Source organism: Sturnira hondurensis, unplaced genomic scaffold (assembly GCF_014824575.4).
Source record: "Sturnira hondurensis isolate 20B ecotype Veracruz unplaced genomic scaffold, ASM1482457v3 Scaffold0011291, whole genome shotgun sequence".
Taxonomy (NCBI): Eukaryota; Metazoa; Chordata; class Mammalia; order Chiroptera; family Phyllostomidae; genus Sturnira; species Sturnira hondurensis.
In genome coordinates, this window is record NW_028083922.1 from 1097691 (window position 1) to 1120234 (window position 22544).

At 38.8% G+C, this 22544-nt stretch overlaps 1 protein-coding gene across 1 annotated transcript in view; it reads left to right on the forward strand.

Annotated features, from left to right (window-relative positions):
* Positions 1 to 669: 669 nt before the first annotated feature.
* Positions 670 to 22544, forward strand: part of ASCC3 (activating signal cointegrator 1 complex subunit 3) — a 320030-nt gene continuing 298155 nt past the window's right edge. Inside the window, exons 1-2 of the mRNA XM_037059706.1 lie at positions 670 to 905; positions 19043 to 19174. Of these exons, the coding sequence (XP_036915601.1) occupies positions 19085 to 19174 (90 nt within the window). The 5' untranslated portion in view covers positions 670 to 905; positions 19043 to 19084. The remainder of the gene's footprint in view (positions 906 to 19042; positions 19175 to 22544) is intronic.

The window sequence follows — 22544 nt, forward strand, 5'->3', positions numbered from 1 at the left end:
AGAACTATACACACATACACTGCACAGTTCTTGCGGTTTGTTAATTTTCCTGAATGTTGCCTTCGTGCTTTTTCAATTGAGCCTTAGAACCCTTAGGCATTTCATTTTTGGTGGGGTGGTCCAGCCAAAAAGCCAACTAGCAGAGATAACTTGAGGACAAGTAAACAGACTCTAGAAAGCTTAAGAAGAGTGGGACTTGAAACCAGGGACCCGTGTATAAAGTATCCAGCATCCTGAAGCTCTGGCTGGAGATGATGACGGCAATTGCCCAGTTGTTCATACATATTCACTGCTCTTCTCTCCCTTACCTTTAAGAGGAATTCTTTTCTCCCTGTCCTCACCTTACAGACTAAGGCTGGAGGAAAATTCAGCCGACTCAAGTAATTGCAGGGGAAAACACTCTGGCAGTGAGCCGGAGATGACAAGCCTTGAGGGGGGCGGGTTGCTGGGGCAGACGCCAGGCCAGGGAGTTCTGGGAACACTCGAGCTAGCAACCACGCCAGTCCTGAATGCGCCTTAGCCTCAGGCCCAGTCCAGCTTAGAGATCGGTGATCGGACAGGAGGCGGGGCCTCCGGAGGGGTGGGGCTGGAGGGGGCTACGTGTCTACGTTGGCGTCGCAGCAGACCTGTGACGTATTGGCCTGCGCCTGCTCCGCCCCGTTCCTACTTTCCGGGTTTGTAGGTCTGTCTGGCGCTGGGCGGTGTGGTCATCCTCACTCCTCGTATTCTGTTAATCGGGAGTGACTCTCGCGAACCCGGCGTGGGGTGTGGACGTGGACTCCTCGGTGGTCTGACCTGCTTAATGCCCCCCACTTTGAGTGGCAAGTAAAAATAAAACATAAAGGGAAAGAGGCGCGGAACCGAAGCTGACTGAGGGATGGGAAGCGCATGAGCCAGACCGAGAGGTGAGGAGGTGGAGATCAGAGGAGACCGGACATCCCGGCCCTGGTAGGCTGGCGGGAGGTGGGGGCTGCGGGGTGGGCACCTCGACCAGGCTGGCCTCTGAGGTGATTCTCAGCCTTGGAGGCAAGCCCCAAGCTGTCATCCCTCTTCCAGTCTCCAGACTAATCCGGGACCTCTGACAGTCGAACCATTCTTTGGAATTTGACCGTGGGGGTGGGGATCAAAAAAATGAAGTGAGCCACATCAATTGCCCAGGGGTTAAGCCATAAGGTGATCACCACATGGGGTGATTTTTCTTTCTTGTGCGTGGGTAGTTTGTTTTCATTAGTTTTTTTCCCCCTTTCCAAAGTCTTGGTAACTTTTTCGTATTCAAGTAGATTTTGGGAGAGAATATGCTTTCTTGTATTTTTTACCCGTACATTGAAAAGTAAATAGACTGGGTAGGGAGTTAACCATGGTGAATTGTGAGTGAATTTAGCAACCGACTAATCTAAAATCTCATCTTGAAGTAAGTAGATGTGTGTGTGCGCGCGCGCTCTCGCCCTAGGGAGGTGTGGTGGGTACATGGGAAGTTATTTAAATAGGCTTCTTATCACAAACTAATTTATTCATTAAGTGTAGTGTGTTCATGTATTTTGCTGTTCTTTGGTTCAAAAGAAGGATGATTTTAGTGGTAGCTAAAAGTTTGATGTGAATGAAGTCACATGTACAGTTCTAACTACTAATCATATTTTATGTCTTTCTTTCCCTAAGTGAGGTAAGATTGAATAGTTGATATTTCCATCAAAAAATTTTGTTTCACAGATTGAAATTATTCTTCTGATTTTCAGTGTTGTCGAAATTGAGAATTCAGCTTTTGGTTCTACACTGGGTTGTGCTATTCATCTTTTACTTTTAATTATAGTTATAATAATAGTCTTGCATTAGAAAACGACTCCTTAGGGATGCCAGTCAAGCATAGGGCTGAATAATTTTATTTGAGTGGATTTATTTTTCATGTTTTAACTTTCTTGATCCCTGCTAAACAGTTTTCTTTTGCAATGAATGTTTTCTAGCATTTTCAAAGACTTTCTAGACACTTTGAAATTGTCAATGACTAGCAAGTTACTCAGTTGTGTATAGGTAAGAAACATGGCATACACATATGATAAAGGAAAACTTACACCCCATTCCAAGAGAGGAATTCTTGCTAACTGATGAGACAAGTTGTTTTTTTAGAAAATTTTTTTACTTTCTTGAAAGTGAATAAAATGCCCAACAGGCTGATCAGATGAAACAATATAAAAATGTTAAATTTTCCTCTTATTTATAATAGAAATAAGTATATCTACATCTTGATTTAAGAAACTTAGCTATAAAATTCTACATAAATGATTTATAAGAAGAAATTAATCTGAGAGTGATACTCAGTTTATAAAAGTAATTTCATTACATCTTTTCCCAGTGTGTGCCTTTTCTAAAGTGTGGAGACATTGGTTAATAAAATTATGTAGGTTTCAGGTGTACAATTCCATTATACATTGTTTGTATATTGTATTGTGTGGTCACCACCCCCAGTCAAGTCTCTTTCCATCACCATTTATACCCCTATTATCATCTTCTACCTGTCCCCACCCACTTTTCCTTTTGGTAATCACCATACTGTTGTCTTTGTCTGTGAGTGAGATCTGCTTTAAGTAATACTTTGGAGACTCACTAAATAGTTGTTTCTGAGCATTCTTTAAGGTGTGAGAGAAACTTTGCAAAAACATTATAATTTCTGCATTTCAGGGATTAAACTGGTAAGGAATAACCTAAAAATTATTTTTGGAAAGTTGCACATATCAGTGCTCTGAGTACACATCACTGAACAAATAGTTTTTTAGTTCCTTGGCATAAACCATGAACCATTCCAGGGAAAAGCAAGACATAACACTGTGTTTGCATTCTCAGAGATTATAATCAAGATGCTGGCTTTGAAAGACCACTCAGTGAATTCACTTCGGGCAAGGAAAAATACTCATGTATGGCTAGTGAATGCTCCTTTGGCCCACCCCAAATTAGTAAAAATAGAGGCTATTCACTGATTTAAAAGTGAAAAATTTGGTATCCTAAGTCACTGATTTTGGTCAAAAGATTGGGAAAAAATGAGTTATTAGGGTTTGGAAGAGTGACTTCCTTTAGTTTTTCAGAGCTCTTCTGGTTGTATTTATTAGAAACAGAGCACTGGAAGAACATTGCTGAAATTCTGAATCCAATGGATATTTTACCACATTTCTTGACATCATTTGACGTTTTTTTTCTAAATTTTTTTTAAAATCCTCACCTGAGGACATTTTTTTGATTGCCTTCAGAGACAGAGAGAGAATGAAAGAGAAGCATTGATATGTTGCCTCCTTTTCATTGCCTCTTGTACCTGCCCAGGGATCATAATACTGTCCTGACCGGTAATGGAACCTTCAGCCTTTCAGTTATGGGACAACACTCCCACCTACTAAGCCATACCAGCTAGGGCCATACCTGTTTCTTTTCTTTTCTTTTACATTTTTAAAAATTTATTTAATTATTTTTCAAGGACAGTTTTCTGTCTATTACTCCCATCCCATCCCATCCCCCGTGCTCCCCCCTCCCCCCCATTTCCACCCTTCCCAGTTGTCCATGTATCCTTTATATATGTTCCTCTAAATCCCTCCCCTGTTTCCCCTGAAATTCCCTCCCCTCTTCCCTTTGGTCACTGTCAGCCTGTTCTCTATTTCAGTATCTTTGGTTATATTTTGCTTGCTTGTTTGTTTTATTGTTTAGCTTCCTGTAAATGTGGTGTATTACATTTACCGATTTGCGGATATTGAACCATCCTTGCATCCCTGGGACGAATCCCACTTGGTCATGGTGTATGATCTTTTTGATGTATTGTTGGGTGCGATTTGCCAATATTTTATTGAGGATTTTAGCATCTATGTTCATCAGCAATATTGGCCTGAAGTTTTCTTTCTTTGTTATATCTCTATCTGGTTTTGGAATTAGGATGATGCTGACTTCATAAAAAGAGTTTGGGAGTTTCCCATCATTTTGGATTTTTTGGAATAGTCTGTGAAGACCATACCTGTTTCTTAAAACCCCTTCTTCCCTTGGTTTTGGAGACACAACACTTGTGGGTTTTCCCTGGCCTTTTTTGGTGTTCTATTGTTCAAAATTTCTTTTATAGACTTTCCCCACCAATTCATTCCTTAAAGGCTTGTTTTTCTCCACCTTTTGCTGCCTTTTCTTCTTAGTTCACACACAATCCTTGGGTGATTTTTCTCTCTTCTTGTAGTCCTCATTCCTGCTGATGCGGCCCCTGGCCGGCAGTGTCTGTGTGTGTGCTTCGACAAACAAATTCATGTGGACTACAGAAGTTCTGTGGAGAAAAAGGACAGCATGGTCGCTCTCTTAAGTGAGAGAGAGGGCTGGACCCCCGCCTGGACAGGCTTTTGCTTTTCTGGGTATATTCCATGGAGGATGGTCCTCATTTACTATGCACAGGTTCACTGTAGGTGATTACCTTTTACAGATAGCAAAGGAAAGAATGTTGCTAATTACTTCCAAGAGAAAGATGTTGCAGATCAAGGGGAAAAGTGGTTGAACTGGTTGGTTACACTCCATACTTGGGAGGTTTGGCAGAGACTTTAGGAAGTTACTTCAGAGATATGCAGTAAACATTTTCTGCCTCAATCCAGGGTGAGGGAGTTTTAGCAAAAGCAAACTTCATAGCAGCCTAGGTACAATGCAGGCTTGATTTCCTACTAGAGAACCTGTTCATGGGTGTGGGTCCTGTATGCTGGACCTCGCTCTCCACTGGCCTTTTCGAGTGGGGGCTGGGCTACATTTTCCACATCATGAGGAACTGTTTCCTGTGTCCTGCCACTTCCCTCCCCCTAAAATAATCCCCATCTATTCTTATATATCTTAGTTCAGTGAATTGTACCATCAATCTAATCTATAAAGTGGAAGTCAGTCTTGATCTTTGTCACCTACTCTACCACAAATACAGATAATCACAAGCCAGATAGCTTTAATTTAATCACTTGGATTCATCCACTTTTCTCTAAATCACTATTATTACTTCAGTTTAGGAATTTATCCTCTTTGCCTTTCATCTGGATTACTGCAACAATCCCCTAGTATCTTTCTGCAGCTCCATCTTGCCTTCCTGTGGCATATGCCCTTCACTGCAATGAGAGTAATCATTATTAAACACAACTCCAGTAAAAACTCTTTTTGAAAATTTTTATACTATCAGAATAATTTCTAAAAATGTGACTTACAGGGCCTTTCATGATCTGATTCTTACCTGTTGCTCTAGCTCCATCTCTTACCAAATTTCTCGTTGACTACACTCCAGTCATCCCTTCAGTTCCTTGATGTGCAGTGTTCTCACCCCTCAGCTGGAATATGTTGCTCTCTTTACCTGGCCAACTCTTCAGCCTTGAAGTCTCAGTGTACGAAAGTCACTTCCCCTTCCCAACCTCCTTTCTGTTATGATCACACTTGTTACTGTCCTTTTTATAGTAGTCTTATTTTGTATTGACAAAGCTTGTTTAATTGGTTTGTCTTTCCACTAGACTATATATAAACTTCACATTGATTTTGCTCACCATGGCCACCCACTTGGTGTCTAGCATGTAGTAGAGATACTAGTCAAGAAATGTCAGTTAAATGAATGAAAGCTGTTCCTACATTCTTTTGCTCTGATTTTCTTTCTGAGCCCACTCTTACCTAGAGTTTCTAACAAATATCTTTTACCCTTGATTTTGCTATTCTGCTTTATTAGCTTGAGATTTTGAAAATGCTTACCCAAATACTAATTTTAGAATTAAATGTATGCATGGATAAGTTTTTGCGTTCTTTGAGAAAAATGACATTGTGAGTTGAATAAATAACATCAGATTTTGATTTCTTTTGTGTTTTTAAATAATCTCTTCTTAAGGCCTGAAATAAAGTAATCAAATAATTAAACTAATTTCTGAAGTCTGAAAGTATGTCTGAAGTCTTGAACTGAAGATGATAAAAACATTAAAAAAATAAGTATATGGGAATCCAGACCTGCAGCTTTGTGGCAGCTTTGACCTCCCTTTATATTTCCAGTCAATCCATTTATCCATCCATTGTGCAGATATTTACTGAGTACCTACTATGCCCAGATACTGTCTTAGGTGGCTCTGTATACTGCAGTGAACAGAAGCAAAATTCCCATCCTCGTGGGACTCATCCTTTTGTGTAAAGTTGATAAATAACAGACACAGAATATATGTATATATGTGATTTTTAATACAGAAATACTTTTTAAGGTTAAGTGTGTCTCATGCAAGGATGTTACAAATTTTGTGTGGAATAAATTTTACTAAATTATTTGCAGTTTACCTGAAATTCAAATTTAACTTTACAACCTATGTTTTTACCTGCTGCATCTGGCAGATGGACTTTACAGGACAGGTTTGTTTGATTCTTAGTCTGAGAGTATAATCACAAAGGTAGATGTTCAGAGTTTAGGTCTCTTGAAAATGTTATCCTGACAGTGAAGTCACACATAACTCTGGTGGTCGAGAGTAGGAAAGTATCTCTAAAAACTGGTATGTCATGCCTGGACATTTTTAAAGAATATGAGTTAAATAGGGAGACAGATTATACAAAAGGACAAATAAAAGAAATTTTAAGGCTTGGAATGCATATCTTTGAAGAAACAATTTTTAAGTTGTATTCATCAATCTGTTTTCTTAGGATGCTAAAAAAGATAAAGTAGGTTTATTTTACTACTTAATCTACTTCTTTTATGCTAAAGAGAATGGAAAATGGACTCTGGGGATTGGAAATGGCAGAACTGATGTAGGTTAAATGGAATCGAAGTTCATTATGGGTGGGAATATTAAAAAAGCACCCAGCTGTTCAATGTTCAGAGGTTAGTTTTCTTAGAAGCCTGAGAATTTTCAGGTAGTGTTTTTAGAACCTTCTATTTGCCAGATGTTAAGTTTGATGTGTTCACAATTATTATCTCTCTTATTATCCTTCTGTTTTTGTTTAAAATATAATTAAATCTTTTAATTATAGAATATTTCAAGAATAGAACATTTTAGAAAATAATGTAACATGCACTGTTGTACCTGCCACATAGGTATAACATAATTTGCTTCATTTCAGATCTTTCTCTTTTATAAAGTATTGCTAATTTTTTGGTGTTGCTTCTCTCCCCTCTCCCTCAATTTGCTGCCTTGAAGTTGGTGTACATACTGCTCATGAATGTTTCTGTATGTTTCTACATGTTTATTTCTGTGTAACAGGTTATAAACCAAGGCATAGTGAGAATTGAAGGAATGAAATGGGACCAATTAGCTTGGTGAAGAGAAGGCTTAAAGTAGGGTGCCAGGTCTTCAACTATTTAGAAGTCATTCATGTGAAAAAGAGTGCTTAAATTTGATAATGTACTGACATTAGGCAGTATAGGTAAATTTTTAAAAGGTACTTTTAGGATCAGAAAGCAACATCCAGTATTTAGTGACCCAGTTATTTTATGGTCTGCCCTTATATGGACAACTTTGTAAAACATTAAAAAACATTACTGTTCAACCTATATAGATGTCATCTTTATTAAAAATCAACACACAATTTTTCTGATTGTCTTCACTACAAAAGTTGTGGACCAGCAATCCACAGAGAAATTATTATGTTATTGTTAGAAAATTTAAGGTCACATGCTATAATTTTTAAAACATCAGAGAAAGTGAATTTTGAAAAAAAATATGTTCTTTTTTTTAAAAGACTTTATTTATTTATTTATCTTTAGAGGGGAAGGAGAGAGGGAGAGAAACATCAATGCATGGTTGCCTTTTGTGCATCCCCTACTGGTAGTTAGCCTGCAAGGAACCGGCCTGCAACCCAGGCATGTGCCCTGACTGGGAATCGAACCGCGATTGTCTGGTTCGAAGGCCCACGCTCAATCCACTGAGCTACGCCAGCCAGGGCTAAAAAAAAAAATATGTTCTTAATGGTTAATGTTTTTTGAAGTGTTGTCCTTCTTTCAGTCAGTAAATTAAAAGTTGGAGGTGTCATTGACAAAACCCATTTTCCTCTGAATGGTAGCATATATAATTTGTTGCTAAGAAAAATGGCTTAGAAATTAGAATATAAGAGACAAAAAATGGCCCAAATGATAGAACAGATCAAAACTCCAGAAAAATACAACCAAGCAACAGAGAGATAACTAACCTATCAGATACACACAGTTAAAAACACTGATAATCAGAATGCTCACAGCATGGGTTGAATATGGTCACAAATTAGAGGAAAAAATGAAGGCTATGTAAAGTGGAATAAAGGAAGATGAACAGGGAACCAACAGTGATGTCAAGGAAACTGAAACTCAAATCAACCATTTGGAGCAGAAGGAAGAAGAAACATTCAACCAGAACAGAATGAAGAAACAAGGATTCAAAAAAATGAGGAGAGTCTTAGGAACCTCAGGGACAACTTTAAATATTACAACATCCAAATCATATGGGTGTAGGAAGAAGAGGAAGACCAAGAAATTAAAAACGTAATTGAACAAATAGTGAAGGAGAATTTCCCCAATTTGGCAAAGGAAATAAGATTTCCAAGAAGTCCATGAAGCTCAGAGACCCAAAGAAGTTGGACCCAAGGAAGCACACACCTAGGAGACAATCTTAAAAGCAGCAAGAGAAAAAAAGACAGTTGCCTACAAAGGAATTCCCATAAGACTATTTGCTGATTTCTCAAAAGAAACCTTACAGGCTAGAAGGGGTTGGAAAGAAGTATTTGAAGTCATGAAAGGCAAGGACTTACATCCCAGATTACTCTGTCCAGCAAAGCTATTATTTACAATGGAAGGGCAGACAAAGTGCTTCCCAGATAAGGTCAAGTTAAAGGAGGTCATCATCACCCAGCCCTTATTATATGAAATGTTAAAGGGACTTATCTAAGAATAAGAAGATAAAAAATATGAACACTAAAATGACAACAAACTCACAGCTATGAATAACCGAACCTAAAAGCAAAACAAAAAAAAAGAAATTTGAATATAAGAAAGAGCTCATGGATATGGACAGTAGTGTGGTAATTGCTAAGGGGAGGAAAGTGGGTGGAGGTGGAAGAGGGGATAAATGATAGGAAAAAATAAAATATAATTATATATACACTCATGTATATTATACACACACACACACACACACACAGGCCTGACCTTTCAAACATCTTTCAGTTCAGGAAGCTGTGCGTAGCAGAGAATAGAATATGATAAGGAAGTGACAGTTCAGCCCAGAACAAGTCACATAAAAATGTTGTTGGGGCACATTTCTGACTGATACAACATTAAGGGAAAGAGATTATCCTATTTTTCTAAGTAGTTAAGTTTTTATTCATATACATTGAAATAATAGTTCAGACTAGAATGTTATATAATGTTCATGGCAATATATATCATGCTTTCAGAAAGGTCAAGTAAAGCATATTTTAAGTGAAGTTATTGTAGCACAGGAAAATTCTTACTACCTACATATTTGATCTAGTTCATAATGCCTAATGAATTAGTAATTTGCTTATCTGTTTTTTATATTTCTTGTTTACTACATTAATTCATTTGAGTCCTGATTTTACTCTCTAGATTTTCTCTATTGAGAAAGTGGTAGAAAGATTTCATCTACTATTACTAAGTGTATGCCAATTTCTTTTACATAGTGGGCAGTGTTAGGGCTTTTTGGAAATTTTCTCTACTTTGCACAAAAGAGTAAGTGAAGATTAAGGCTGCGTACCCTTTGATAAATCTTTTTGGATTTAGGCTGTACTAATTCTTTGGATAGAAGCTTGAATCAGGTTTCTAAATGGTCATCAGTGGCAGAGGTTGTGTTGAAGAATGTAATGGTGTTCCATGCAATTGTGATACAGAGAAACCAAGTCTACAAGGTCAGGAAAACCCTTTCTTTGTAAACAGCTAAGGCTGGTTCCAGAGCATCACTAGAGATTTGGTCTGGTATATAAGGGTATCTCTTGAGGGGAAGCATTCATGGTTTCAATTCAGAATAATCTTTTCTGGGTTTATTAAGGGACAGACATATATTTATTGGGTCTGTCTTTCAGAGGCCCAATAGATTGGAGTGGAATGAGAATTTTGCTTTGCTCAAGATAATCTGGGCCAGGATCATCTTCACTGGACCAGTGTGGGGAGTTCACACTGGTGAACTTCATCCTTGTGGGATGTTCTTTATAACTATTCTTGTTCTCATCTGGTACTGATATATTATTCTAGCCACTTGTTTTTCAAGGGCATTTAAAAGAAAAGCTTTCCTTACTCTTTTTCAAATAAAATTAGTATAACTATGGGGTCTTCTGTAATACAAAGACAATTTCATTTATGGTTATGAGCCTGTCTAGGTTTATCCTGCACATCCTCCCACCTTTGAATATTAAGTAGTTGGGGTATAAGAACCTCATATAAATACTTTACCAAACTATTATATATTTTGATTTATTTAAAGTATATATACAAGGTGGGGTAAAAGTAGGTTTACAGTTGTGAGGATGTAAAACAATTTATTCTTGTGTTGTTTATTAATTATTGTATTATTTTCCATGCAAAACTGTAAACCTACTTTTGCCTTACCCTGTATGTGTGTGTTTATCTTTCTCATGCTTTCTCTGTTGTCCATGCTCCAGTAGTTATTAGAAACTATTCAGGAAGAGTGGCTTCTTGCTTAAGAATGAATTAGGATCTAAAGAAAACTTGTTAGGTGGAAATAATGAATAATTAAAATTTCCCTTGAAAATCCCTTAAGATACCAGGTTGTTACAACATACTCTCTCTCAATATGTCCTGCAAAGCCACATTTTCCCCCCAGACTTGGAACATAACACAATTTCTTCAGATGGACCAGGTGAAAAACTTGGCTTATTTTTAATGGTCATGTTGTATATATTTTTTAGAAAGGGAACATAGTTTTAAACATTGGAGCCATGCAATGCAGCAAGATGTTCACAGTTTGAGATGCATATGGTAATTGAAACAGTCTAAGGGAGCATCAGATTCTTCTTGCTTTCTCCATTCATTCTAGAGCATGTATTCACTATGTGAAATAGTGGGCAGAGTCTCCATTATTACTGTTTTTGTACCTTTTATTTGGCATATGGTGTTTGATTAATTCAAATAACCAATTGGTGGCGATAAGGTACAATACAAGTAAGGAGTAAAAGGTAAAAATTCTCTTCAGGATTTAGCATGGAATATGGCCCCCTTTTGAAGTGCATAGTAGAGGGTTATAAATATAAGGCTGATGGTTTCTGAATTCTGAGCTTGACAGTGTCCCATCTCAGTGCCATCTTATCTGCTGAGTCAGAAAATTGCATGGTGGGGCTCAGCATCTTGAGAAGCCCTCAGATGACTTTGGTGCATACTAAAGTTAGAGAATTCTGTCTTATGTGTGCTCTGTGCTCTCCACTGACACCTGACTTGATTTCTTCTTCCACTTGCTCCAGAAAATATTCAGACATTGTGATTGAAAGTATTCAATCACAATGTGATTCAAAGTATTCAATCACAATGTAATTCTCTGAATCATTTTGTTTCCAGAAATACTGTCCAAAATTCATCCTAATGGATAGTTCACATTTAAAATGGATTATTAGACTTTTCTGATTAATATTTTTTTGTGTGATATAGAGAATTCAGCTGTTTTTTCCCCTAGCCTTTCTGATAATATTTATTTACTGACCTTCAATGCAATCATCTGTTTATTTGGTTTTTGCTTTATCTTTTGTTTCTGACTTCTAATCTAATTTTATTTTGCTCAGCAAATGTGAACTATATTGGAGGGTCAGTAAACTAATTTCGTCACCGTAAGCCCAGGAATAAATTTTACACTTTTAAAGTGTTGTTAAAAAAATGATAAAGCAATGGCTATGAAGCAGAGACTGCATGGTGGCCTGGCCCACCTAAAATATTTACTGTCTCTCTTTAAACAGAAAAAATTTGCTGACTTTTGATACTTACTTATTGGAATTTGTTGAGATGTATTTCATGGCTTAGTCAACGTAGACCATTTTAAACTGTTATTGATGTACTTGAGAAGAATACATTTTCCAACCATTAGGTATAGGTTTCTGCATATGTTCATTAAAATTACTAATTTCATTGTTCAAGTTTTTTATTCCTTACTGAATTTTTGTTGGTGTTGATTTGACCTATCAATAATTGATTAATTATGAAACTTTCTCTTTGATGTTGAACTTCTCACTTTCTTATGAAGGTTTGCTTATTTTAAGGCAATTTCATCAGAGCATGCCTACAAATTCAAAAATTTTATATATGTTTTCTTAGTGCTCTATCTTTTATTATAAAGAAAGTTTAAAAAATTCTTAATAATGCTTTTAGAAAATCTGTTATGTCTGATTTGATATTTTCAGTATTTTTGCAGGAGGAGCTTATTTTATGCCTTAACTTGCAACCTTTCTTTGTCCTGTTGTTTAGGTGTAGCTCTAGTGTTGTCTTGATTGCTGTTTAGTAATTCAATCTGCCAGTATTTGAATGTTAGGTTTAATTTATTTGTATTAACTGGGAGTATTGATGTATTTGGACTTGTTTCTCTCTGTCCTCCTTAAGCTATACTTTTTCATTTTGTAGCAGCATAATGGGTTATTTCTTCAATCTCTTTCTCTCTTCTAGGCCATCACTTTTTTTTTTGGCTGTTGTTTAACCCATCCAGTGATTGTTTTTAAATTTAAAAAGTGTATATTTTTAATTCTAAGAATTGTATTTTAAGTTTTCTTAGTCATTTCTTGTTATAGTCTTCATTATTTTTAAAATATATTTTATTGATTATGCTATTACAGTTGTCTTGTTTTTTTCACCTCTTTATTCCCCTCTGCCCTGTACCTGCCCTCCCACTGACATTCCCCCACCTTAGTTCATGTCCGTGGATCATACATATAAGTTTTTTGGCTTCTGAATTTCCCATACTATTCTTAATCTGCCTATTTGATACCTACCATTTATGCTTCTTATTCCCTGTAGCTTTTCTGCTATTCTCCCTGCTCCCTGTCTCCACTGATAATCCTCCATGTGATCTCTGTTTCTGTGAATCTTTTTGTATTCTAGTTCTTTGCTTCGTTGGTTTTTGTTTGTTTTAAGTTCAGTTGTTGATAGTTGTGAGATTGTTGTCTTTTTACTGTTTGTATTTTTTACCTTTTTTTTCTAACCTAAGTCTTTTTCTTTTATTTATTTTTATTTTTTTTAAATATATTTTATTGATTATACCATTACAGTTGTTCTATTCCCCCCCTTCAATCCCCTCCACCCACACCCTCCCTCCCCCACCATTCTCCCCCCCTTAGTTTATAACCACGTGTCTCAAGTTCTTTGGATTCTATATTTCCCCCACTATTCTCGCCCTCCCCCCTATTTTCTGCCTACCATCTATGCTATTTTCTGTGCCTTCTCCCCTCTTCTCCCCCTCCCACCCCCCTGTTTCTAACCCTCCATGTGTTCTTCATTTCTATGGTTCCCCTCCTGATCTAGCTGTCTTCTTGGTTTGCTTTTGTTTTAGGTGTGGTTGTTAATAACTGTGTGTTTGCTGTCCTTTCACTGTTCATCTTTTTCATCTTCTTTTTCTTATATAAGTCCCTTTAGCATTTCATATAATAAGGGCTTGGTGATGATGAACTCCTTGAACTTGACCTTATCTGAGAAGCACTTTATCTGTCCTTCCATTCTAAATGAAAGTTTTGCTGGATAAAGCAATCTTGGCTGTAGGTCTTTGGATTTCATGACTTGGTATACTTCTTTCCAGCCCCTTCTTGCCTGTAAGGTCTCTTTTGAGAAATCCGCTGACAGTCTGATGGGTACTCCTTTGTAGGTGACTGTCCCCTTATCCCTTGCTGCTTCTAGGATTCTCTCCTTCATTTTGGTCTTGGCTAATGTAATTATGATGTGCCTTGGTGTGTTCCTTCTTGGGTCCAACTTCTTTGGCACTCTCTGAGCTTCCTGGATTTCCTGGAAGTCTATTTCCTTTGCCAGACTGGGGAAGTTCTCCTTTATTATTTGTTCAAATAAGTTTTCCACTCGTGGCTGTTTCTTTCCCCCTTCTGGTACCCCTATAATCCGGATGTTGGAACGTTTAAAGATGTCCTGGAGGTTCCTAAGCCTCTCCTCATTTTTTTGAATTCTCATTTCTTCATTCCTTTCTGGTGGGATGTTTTGTTCTTCCTTCTGGTCCATTCCATTGATTTGAGTCCCAGTTTCCTTTCCATCACTATTGGTTTCCTGTGCATCTCCCTTCATTTCAATCAGTCCAGCCCTCACACGTTCCTCTAATTTGTAACTTTGTTCCTCTAATTTGTGACTATAATCAACCAGTTCTGTGAGCATCCTGATAAATAGTGTCCTGAATTGTGCTTCTGAGAGGCTGGCAATTTCTCGGTCGCTTAGAGTTATTGGCTCTGGGACTTTGAGTTCTTCTTGTGCCATCTTTCGGGTTCTTCGTGCCTGTTCCATAGCAGGATCAGAGCCCTAAAGTGTTCACTAGAACAGGGCAACTCAGTCGCTGGGTTGTGACGTTGTAGGTGCGGGCGGGGTCAAAGAGGGACTATGGCGTCCCGTCCGCCGCCTGCCGCCACGGCCCTCACCGGTGCTGAAGGGCAACTAAGTCGCTGGGTTGTGACGCTGTATGTGGGGGCCGGGTCAAAGAGCGACAATGGCTCTCACCAGTATTGCAGGGCAACTAAGTTGCTGGGTTCTGACGCTATATGTGGGGGCGGGGTCAAAGAGGGACTATGGCGTCCTGTCCACCGCCTGCCTCCACGGCCCTCACCGGTGCCGCAGTTGCTGCCTCACCGGGCCCACGCGTTTCGTCCCACTGCACTTGAGTGTGCCACCGCCGTCAGCCCTCGCCCCCTGGGGCCTGCGTGGTCTGTCTCACTGTGCGCGAATATGCGCCCGCGGTCTGCCCCGCACCCCAACTGGTTCCCGTCTGCCTGCGTGCCTGGGTCGGGGGGCCCTGTCCTGCCCGACCCTGCTCGCTGCTGGCTCCGCCCCTCTTACCGTCCCGGTTGAACGGTTAGATGTAGTCGGACTTCCGTATAATTCAATTTTCTGTCCTTTGGTTGTGTCTTTGTTTCTCCAAACCTTTGTTGTATTCAAACTTGGTTGTGGGAGAAGGCACAGTGTTCCACCTATGCCTCCATCTTGGCGGAAGTCCTAACCTAAGTCTTTTTAACATTTCATATAATAAGGGCTGGGTGATGATGACCTCCTTTAACTTGACCTTATCTGGGAAGCACTTTGTCTGCCCTTCCATTGTAAATAATAGCTTTGCTGGACAGAGTAACCTTGGATGTAGGTCCTTGCCTTTCATGCCTTCAAATACTTCTTTCCAACCCCTTCTAGCCTGTAAGGTTTCTTTTGAGAAATCAGCAAATAGTCTTATGGGAATTCCTTTGTAGGCAACTGTCTCTTTTTCTCTTGGCTGCTTTTAAGATTGTCTCCTTATCTTTAATCTTGGGTAATGTAATTATGATCTGCCTTGGTGTGTGCTTCCTTGGGTCCAACTTCTTTGGGTCTCTGAGCTTCATGGACTTCCTGGAAATCTTATTTCCTTTGCCAAATTGGGGAAATTCTCCTTCACTATTTGTTCAATTACGTTTTTAATTTCTTGGTCTTCCTCTTCTTCCTACACCCATATGATTTGGATGTTGTAATATTTAAAGTTGTCCCTGAGGTTCCTAAGCCTCTCCTCATTTTTTTGAATCCTTGTTTCTTCATTCTGTTCTGGTTGAATGTTTCTTTCTTCCTTCTGCTCCAAACGGATTTGAGTCCCAGTTTCTTTCCCTTCACTGTTGGTTCCTTATACATTTTTCTTTATTTCACTTTGCATAGCCGTCACTTTTTTCTCTATTTTGCAATAATACTCAACCATTTCTGTGTGCATCCTGATTACTGGTGTTTTCAACTGTGCATCTGATAGGTTGGCTATCTCTTTGTCGCTTACTTGTATTTTTTCTGGAGCTTTGATTTGTTCTTTCACTTGTTCTTTCACATATTTTTTTGTCTTGGCCCACCTGTTTTGTACTAAACGTAGGAACCTTAGATATTCACCAGGGTGGGGCAACCCACGGTGCTGCATTGTAGTGCTGTATATGGGGGAGGGGTCCAAGAGGGAACAATGCTGCTTGCTTGGCTCCCTGTCGGTTTTCAGTCACTTCCCCTGCTACCCACAAGCAAAATTTTGGGCCCTTCTGGTGCTGATTCCTAGGTGGGTGATTTTGTGTACATTCTAAGACCCTGTGGGTCTCTCCAGTGAACTCTCCTGTGAGGCTGGGAATTTCTTCTGGCCTCCTTAACCCCCACAGGTTTTTATAGTCAGAGGTTTTGAGGATTTATTTCCCTGCATTGGAACCCTGGGTTGCACTCTCACTCCCCAGTTGTTCTTCCTGGTTTATCTGTATGCAAATGTGGTATCATCTGTCCTGCCAGCTGCCCCCTTGCCTGTCCTGGTCCTCCTGTTGCCACCTTGCTGGGAGTCCTCTCCACCCCTCTGTCCCTCCCCCACCCCCCCCCCACCCCGGTTTGGATGAGTGTCTCTAACTCCTTTCTTGTTGGACTTTCATACAGTTTGATTTTCTGACAGTTGTGGTTATTTTTTGTTAAATTTGTTGTTGTCCTCTTTTTGTTTGTGCGAGGAGGTCAAGTGTATCTACCTGTGCCTCCATCTTCTCTGGAAGTCTTCATTATTTTCACTTTATCTCTTATTTTGATAAACATTTCATACAGTTATTTTGTATCTAATTTTTCTAGTATAGGAGTCAGAGAGTTTTTCAAGTATCAAACTTTGTAATAACTTAAAGGATATAAGCAACCAAGAAGAGTAGAAGCAGGTAGTTGTTTGAGGCAGCCTATATGGCCCCCTTTCCACATTGGACACATGTTCTTTGGCCCAAAATAGTATGTAAAGTCTCTTAATTTAGGGTAATGGGTCTCTGCACACTGTGGGAAGTACCTGAGTTCTCTGTTTTCAACACTAGAGTGGAGTTTCACTTTGCAATATTGATGTTTTGGGGCTAGATTTAGTAATTTTCAACCTTTTTATTCCATGGCACACATAAACTAATTAGTGAAATTCTGTGGAACACCGAAATACATATTTTTGCCAATCTGATAAAAAATAGGTATAATTTTGATTTATTCCAATCAGCGGCTGTTGTATAGCTGTCGTCCTATTTTTATTTGACATTCTAAGGGAAAAGAGGTCAGTGCCCCAGACTAAAAAAATAGTCAAGTATTGTGTTGCAGATTGTGGCCAGCAGAGTCTGTATGTTGTGGTTGAAGATGAGAACAAATGCACACAGACTACAACAGTCCTGTGGAGAAAAAGGGACGTATGGTACTCTCTTAGGATGAGAGTCCTATGGTCGCTCCTCTCAAGGGGAGAGTGCTTTGGCCACTCTCTCAAGGGGAGAGTGCCCCGACCCTTGCCTAGACAGGCTTTTATTGTTTCTCTCAGGTCTTACTACTATTGCATAGAATGTCATTGTCTGCATTTTAGGTATAATCAAGGAAATGAAAATAACAAATGGGGAAGGGAAAGGTGGTGAGCTGATTAGGCTCTGCCCTTGGGAAAGTTCACACAGGCTTTGGGAATTACCTTGAGGACAGGCAGTAAACATCTACTGTTTCAGACTAGGTCGAGGGGGTTTTAGCAAGAGCAAGCCATAACAGTCTGAATGCATTTTCTGGGCCTGGTTCCCACGGATAAACCAGTCTGAGAGTCTGGTTCCTGCCCACCACTTTGCCCCTGTCAGCTTTCCAGTGCAGGGCTGAGTGACATTTGCCATTTTCAAACAGACTGGTTCCCTGCAGTATTGCGTATTTAAAAAATTTTTGCATTATACTAGTGTGCCTGCTGTGGCACACTGATAGAAAATCGCTGGGCTAGGTAATTCTTTGTTGTCAGGAGGCCATCCTGTATATTATAGGATGTTTAGCAGCATCACTGGTGTCTACCCACCAGAAGCCATTAGTATTCCCCCAGTTGTGATAACTTAAAATGTCACCAGATATTGCCAGATGGCCCATAGAAGGCAAAATATTCCTAATTGAGAACTATCCTAAAGACATGTATTGCTTATGTGACATTCTACAGAGAGCCAATATTGAGCAGTTCTAAACCAGAATAAACAGAGTATTCCATAGATAAGGGCACCCCTCATAGTAAATGTTATTAGTCTCTTTGCCAGAAAGTTAGTTGTCAGCTTGTAAACAAGGAGATTAGATCAGATTATCTGACTTCTTTCTTTCTCTGGGAGTCCTTCCCTTTCCCAGCTACTAGAATTCATTCCTCTGTTCTTCAGTCTCCCTGTTAGCACTGTCTCCTTTTCTCCCCTTTTCTTCCTTTTACTATTTACCAAATAATTATTGAGTGACAAAAGTAAGAACCTTATTCTTTGTTGTGTAACATAACACATGAGTAAATAAGTAAATGTCAAGTTAGTGTGATAAAAGAGCAATGAAATTTTGTGCTTTGATAGACAGTAGATGAGTAGCTGCCCTGTCTTAGATTGGTCAAGAAAGGCCTTTCTTGATCTTTTAAGCTAAGACTAAGACCTGTGTGCCAAGGAGTCAGCTATATGAACATTGGAAGAGCATTTCAAGCAGAGAACCACTAATGCCAATGGACTTATGTGCAAGTATACATTTTTAAGAGCAAAACACGTTTTAAAAAACCAAAACAAAGCAGTGAGACTCTAAAAGGCATGGGATAATGTGAGAGGAAATCAGTGAACATAAAATTGAAGAAAAGATGGGCAAGTGCTTTTTTCCCCCTCTCTCAGTATCATTGCAGTATTTGAGACCTGTGCTTCGGAATCTGTAGAACTCCTGAAGGAATATTACAGGAGTGCCCACACATGTTTTTGTTTGTTTCTTTTCCCTTTATCCAAATATAGCCAGTGTGCTATTAAAAAAATAAAACCTTCATGGGTACAAAATGTGTCAGGAGAATTATTCAACATTGGTAACAATTGCTTTTTAACTAATTTATTTCCTCTCTCTTATATATTTGTTAAATTTGTTGAGTTTGACTACTTCTCGCACTTGCTCCCAACAGATAGATATCATCCTGTTTTGTTTCAGTTTCAGGTTTCTCATTGTATGGATCATTGATTGAATTAATAGATGACTTTACCTCGGCTCACAGGAGCCTTGCGCTCCTTTTCAAATGTCACCAAGCAAGATAATTACAATGAAGAAGTAGCTGACTTAAAGGTAATTTGTTTTAAAGATGAAAATGATTATAAACATACTATGTGGACAAATATTTGACATTTCTTTTTCTCAGTTCTGTGTGATTGAAATGGTATGTTTATCTACTAAGAGGAATGTATATACTGATGTTTTTTAATGGGACTTTTAATCTTAAGCACATATGACTATATTGTCAAAGAGAATAATCAGAGCTATGGTATTGAATCCTTTGTTAATTTTTCTGTTGCTAATGTTTCTGCCACAGTTAATTTTGTAATTCAGTCCAGTAATTTACCCCTGGATTGTCTGAGTAAGTTTTTTGATCACTGGTAAAATTCTTATTTGATGGAGAGAAACAATGTACTATAACGTGGAAAAATGAATTTTACTCTTTCAAACTTAATATAAGGTCTCATAATTGACTTCCGTGTGGTCTTTATAATTAGTTATGGGATTTATACTCCTGAAGGTATATGAACTGTACTTAATGGAGGGAATGAGTCATCTGCTATAGTATATAAAAGAACTTGTCCTATGCTTTTTATATGAGACAACAGCCATGTCCTGGCTGGTGTGGCTGAGTGGATTGACCACCGGCCTGCAAACTGGAAGACTGAGGGTTCGATTCCTGGTCATGTGCCTGGGTTGCAGGGGCCAGGTGCCCAGTTGGAGGTGTATAATAGGCAATCGATTGATGCTTCTCTTGCATGTATTTCTCCCCCCTCTCTTTCCCTTCCCCTCTCTGTAAAAATAAATAAATAAAAATCTTAAATAAAAAACCCTCACTTTGCTGACTTACTTGATTCTATGATGGAATACTAACACTGTTTCCTAATAGGTTAGAATTTTATTGCTTAAAATATTTGGCTAGGCCTGGCTGGTGTAGCTCAGTGGATTGAGTGCGGGCCTGCGAACTAGACAATCGCGGATCGATTCCCAGTCAGGGCGCATGCCTGGGTTGCAGGCCAGTTCCCTGCAGGGGCCAGTTCCCAGTAGGGGATGCACGAGAAGCAACCATACATTGATGTTTCTCTTCCTCTCTCCTCCCCTTCCCCTCTAAAAGATAAATAAATAAAATAAATAAAATAAAATAAAAAATTTTGGCTAGGGAGCCCTGGCTGGTGTAGCTCAGTGGATTGAGCGCAGGCCTGTGAACCAGATGATCATAGTTCAATTCCCAGTCAGGGCACATGCCTGGGTTGCAAGCCAGTCCCCAGCCAGGAACTCACGGAAGGCAACCATACACTGATATTCCTATACTTCTCTCCTTCCCTTCCCTTTAAAGATTTTATAAATAAATAAAATCTTTAAAAATTAAAAAAAATATGTTTTCCCAAACAGTTGCTTCTCTTTGTATCTTGATACTGTTTTCCTTAGCCATGCAGAAGCTTTTAATTTTGATGAGATCCCATTTGTTTATTCTTTCCTTTATGTCCCTTGCTCTAGGGGACGTATCAGTAAAAATCTTGCTGCGTGGAATGTCTGAGATTTTCCTGCCAATGCTCTCCTCTAGGACTTTAATGGTTCCCGGCTTATATTTAAGTCTTTTACCCACCTTGAATTTATTTTGGTGTATGGTGTAAGTTGGTGCTCGAGTTTCATTTTTTTGCATGTGGCTGTCCAGTTTTCCCAACACCATTTGTTGAAGATGATACCTCAGACAAAGGTTTAATCTCCAAAATATACAAAGAACTCACTCGACTCCACTCAAAGAAGACAAGCAACCCGATTAAAAAATGGGCAGAGGACTTGAACAGACATTTTTCCAAGGAGGACATACAGAGGATCCAGAGACACATGAAAAGATGCTCAATATCTCTAGCTATCAGAGAGATGCAAATTAAAACCACAATGAGATACCACTTAACACCAGTCAGAATGGCTATCATAAACAAAGAAACAAACAAGTGCTGGAGAGGTTGTGGGGAAAAGGGGACCCTAGTTCACTGTTGGTGGGATTGCAGACTGGTACAACCACTATGGAAAGCAGTATGGAATTTTCTAAGAAAACTAAAAATGGACGTGCCTTTTGACCCAGCAATTCCACTGCTAGGAGTATATCCTAAGAACCCTGAAGCACCAATCCAAAAGAACCTATGCACCCCGATGTTCATAGCAGCACAATTTACAATAGCCAAGAGTTGGAAGCAACCTAAATGCCCATCGGTCGATGACTGGATCAAAAAACTATGGTACATTTACACAATGGAATTCTATGCTGCAGAAAGGAAGAAGGAGCTCCTACCCTTTGCAACATCATGGATGGAGCTGGAAAGCATTATGCTGAGCGAAATAAGCCAGGCAGTGAAAGACAAATACCATATGATATCACCTTTAACAGGAATGTAAACAACAAAACAAACAAGCAAGCAAAATGTAACCAAAGACAGTGAAATACAGAACGTGCTGACAGGGTCCAGAGGGTAGAGGGGAGAGAAGCACAGAGTAAAAGGGGATGGACTCACATGAATAAGTATGAAAGACACATGGACAATAACTAAGACGGGGGGTGGAGATGGGAGGGGGGTGGGGAGCACTGGGGGGGGTGCAGGGCTGGGAATACAAGAAAAAAAACTGTACTTGAACAAAAGTTAAATAAATTTTAAAAAAAAATTTAAAAAGTTTGGCTAGGTAGGTCAGTTGGTTATAGCGTTCATTGTCTTGATATGCCTAGGTTCAGGGTTTGATCCCCAGACAAGAGTCAACCAATGAACGGGTAAATAAGTGGAACAACAAATCGATGTTTCTCTCTCTCTTTCCCTCTCCCCCCTAAAAAATCAGTCAATAAATAAAAAGTAAAGTCCTTGTGCAGTTTTACAATTAGTATCTTTACTTAAAGATTAATACTAAAAAGAAATTTGTAACAGATTTTAGGTAGATTTTTTTTTCTTTAGAGGTAATACAGAATTTTACTACAATAAAACAGTTATCCTTTTTTAGGATAGGAGCTGTTTTGCATTTTCATAACAATTAAAATAAGGATATATTCTATACAATTAATTAATGTTTCTATTTTAAACTGGAATTACCTGAATTTTTCAGACTATAAGACATACTTCCTACCCCCAAATTTGGGAGGAATAATGGTTGTTAATGCTGCTGTTGAGTGCTGTTTACATTTACATTGGTGAAATATTATGTGACTGATGTTATTAAATATTTTACCACATTTTCTGCTTCAACTTTTTTTTTCTATTTTCCTCCTCGAAAACCTAGGTGCATCTTATGGTTTGAAAAATAGGGTATTTACTCTTCTCACCTAACCAAGTTCCTTTATAGACTCTTGTGTATTAGGTATAGAACACAAGATTTTAAAATTTGAAAGTGACAAGGACTACATGTTTATTCCATGTCTTTTCATTTATTCTTGTAGGCTTTTACATACCTTTCT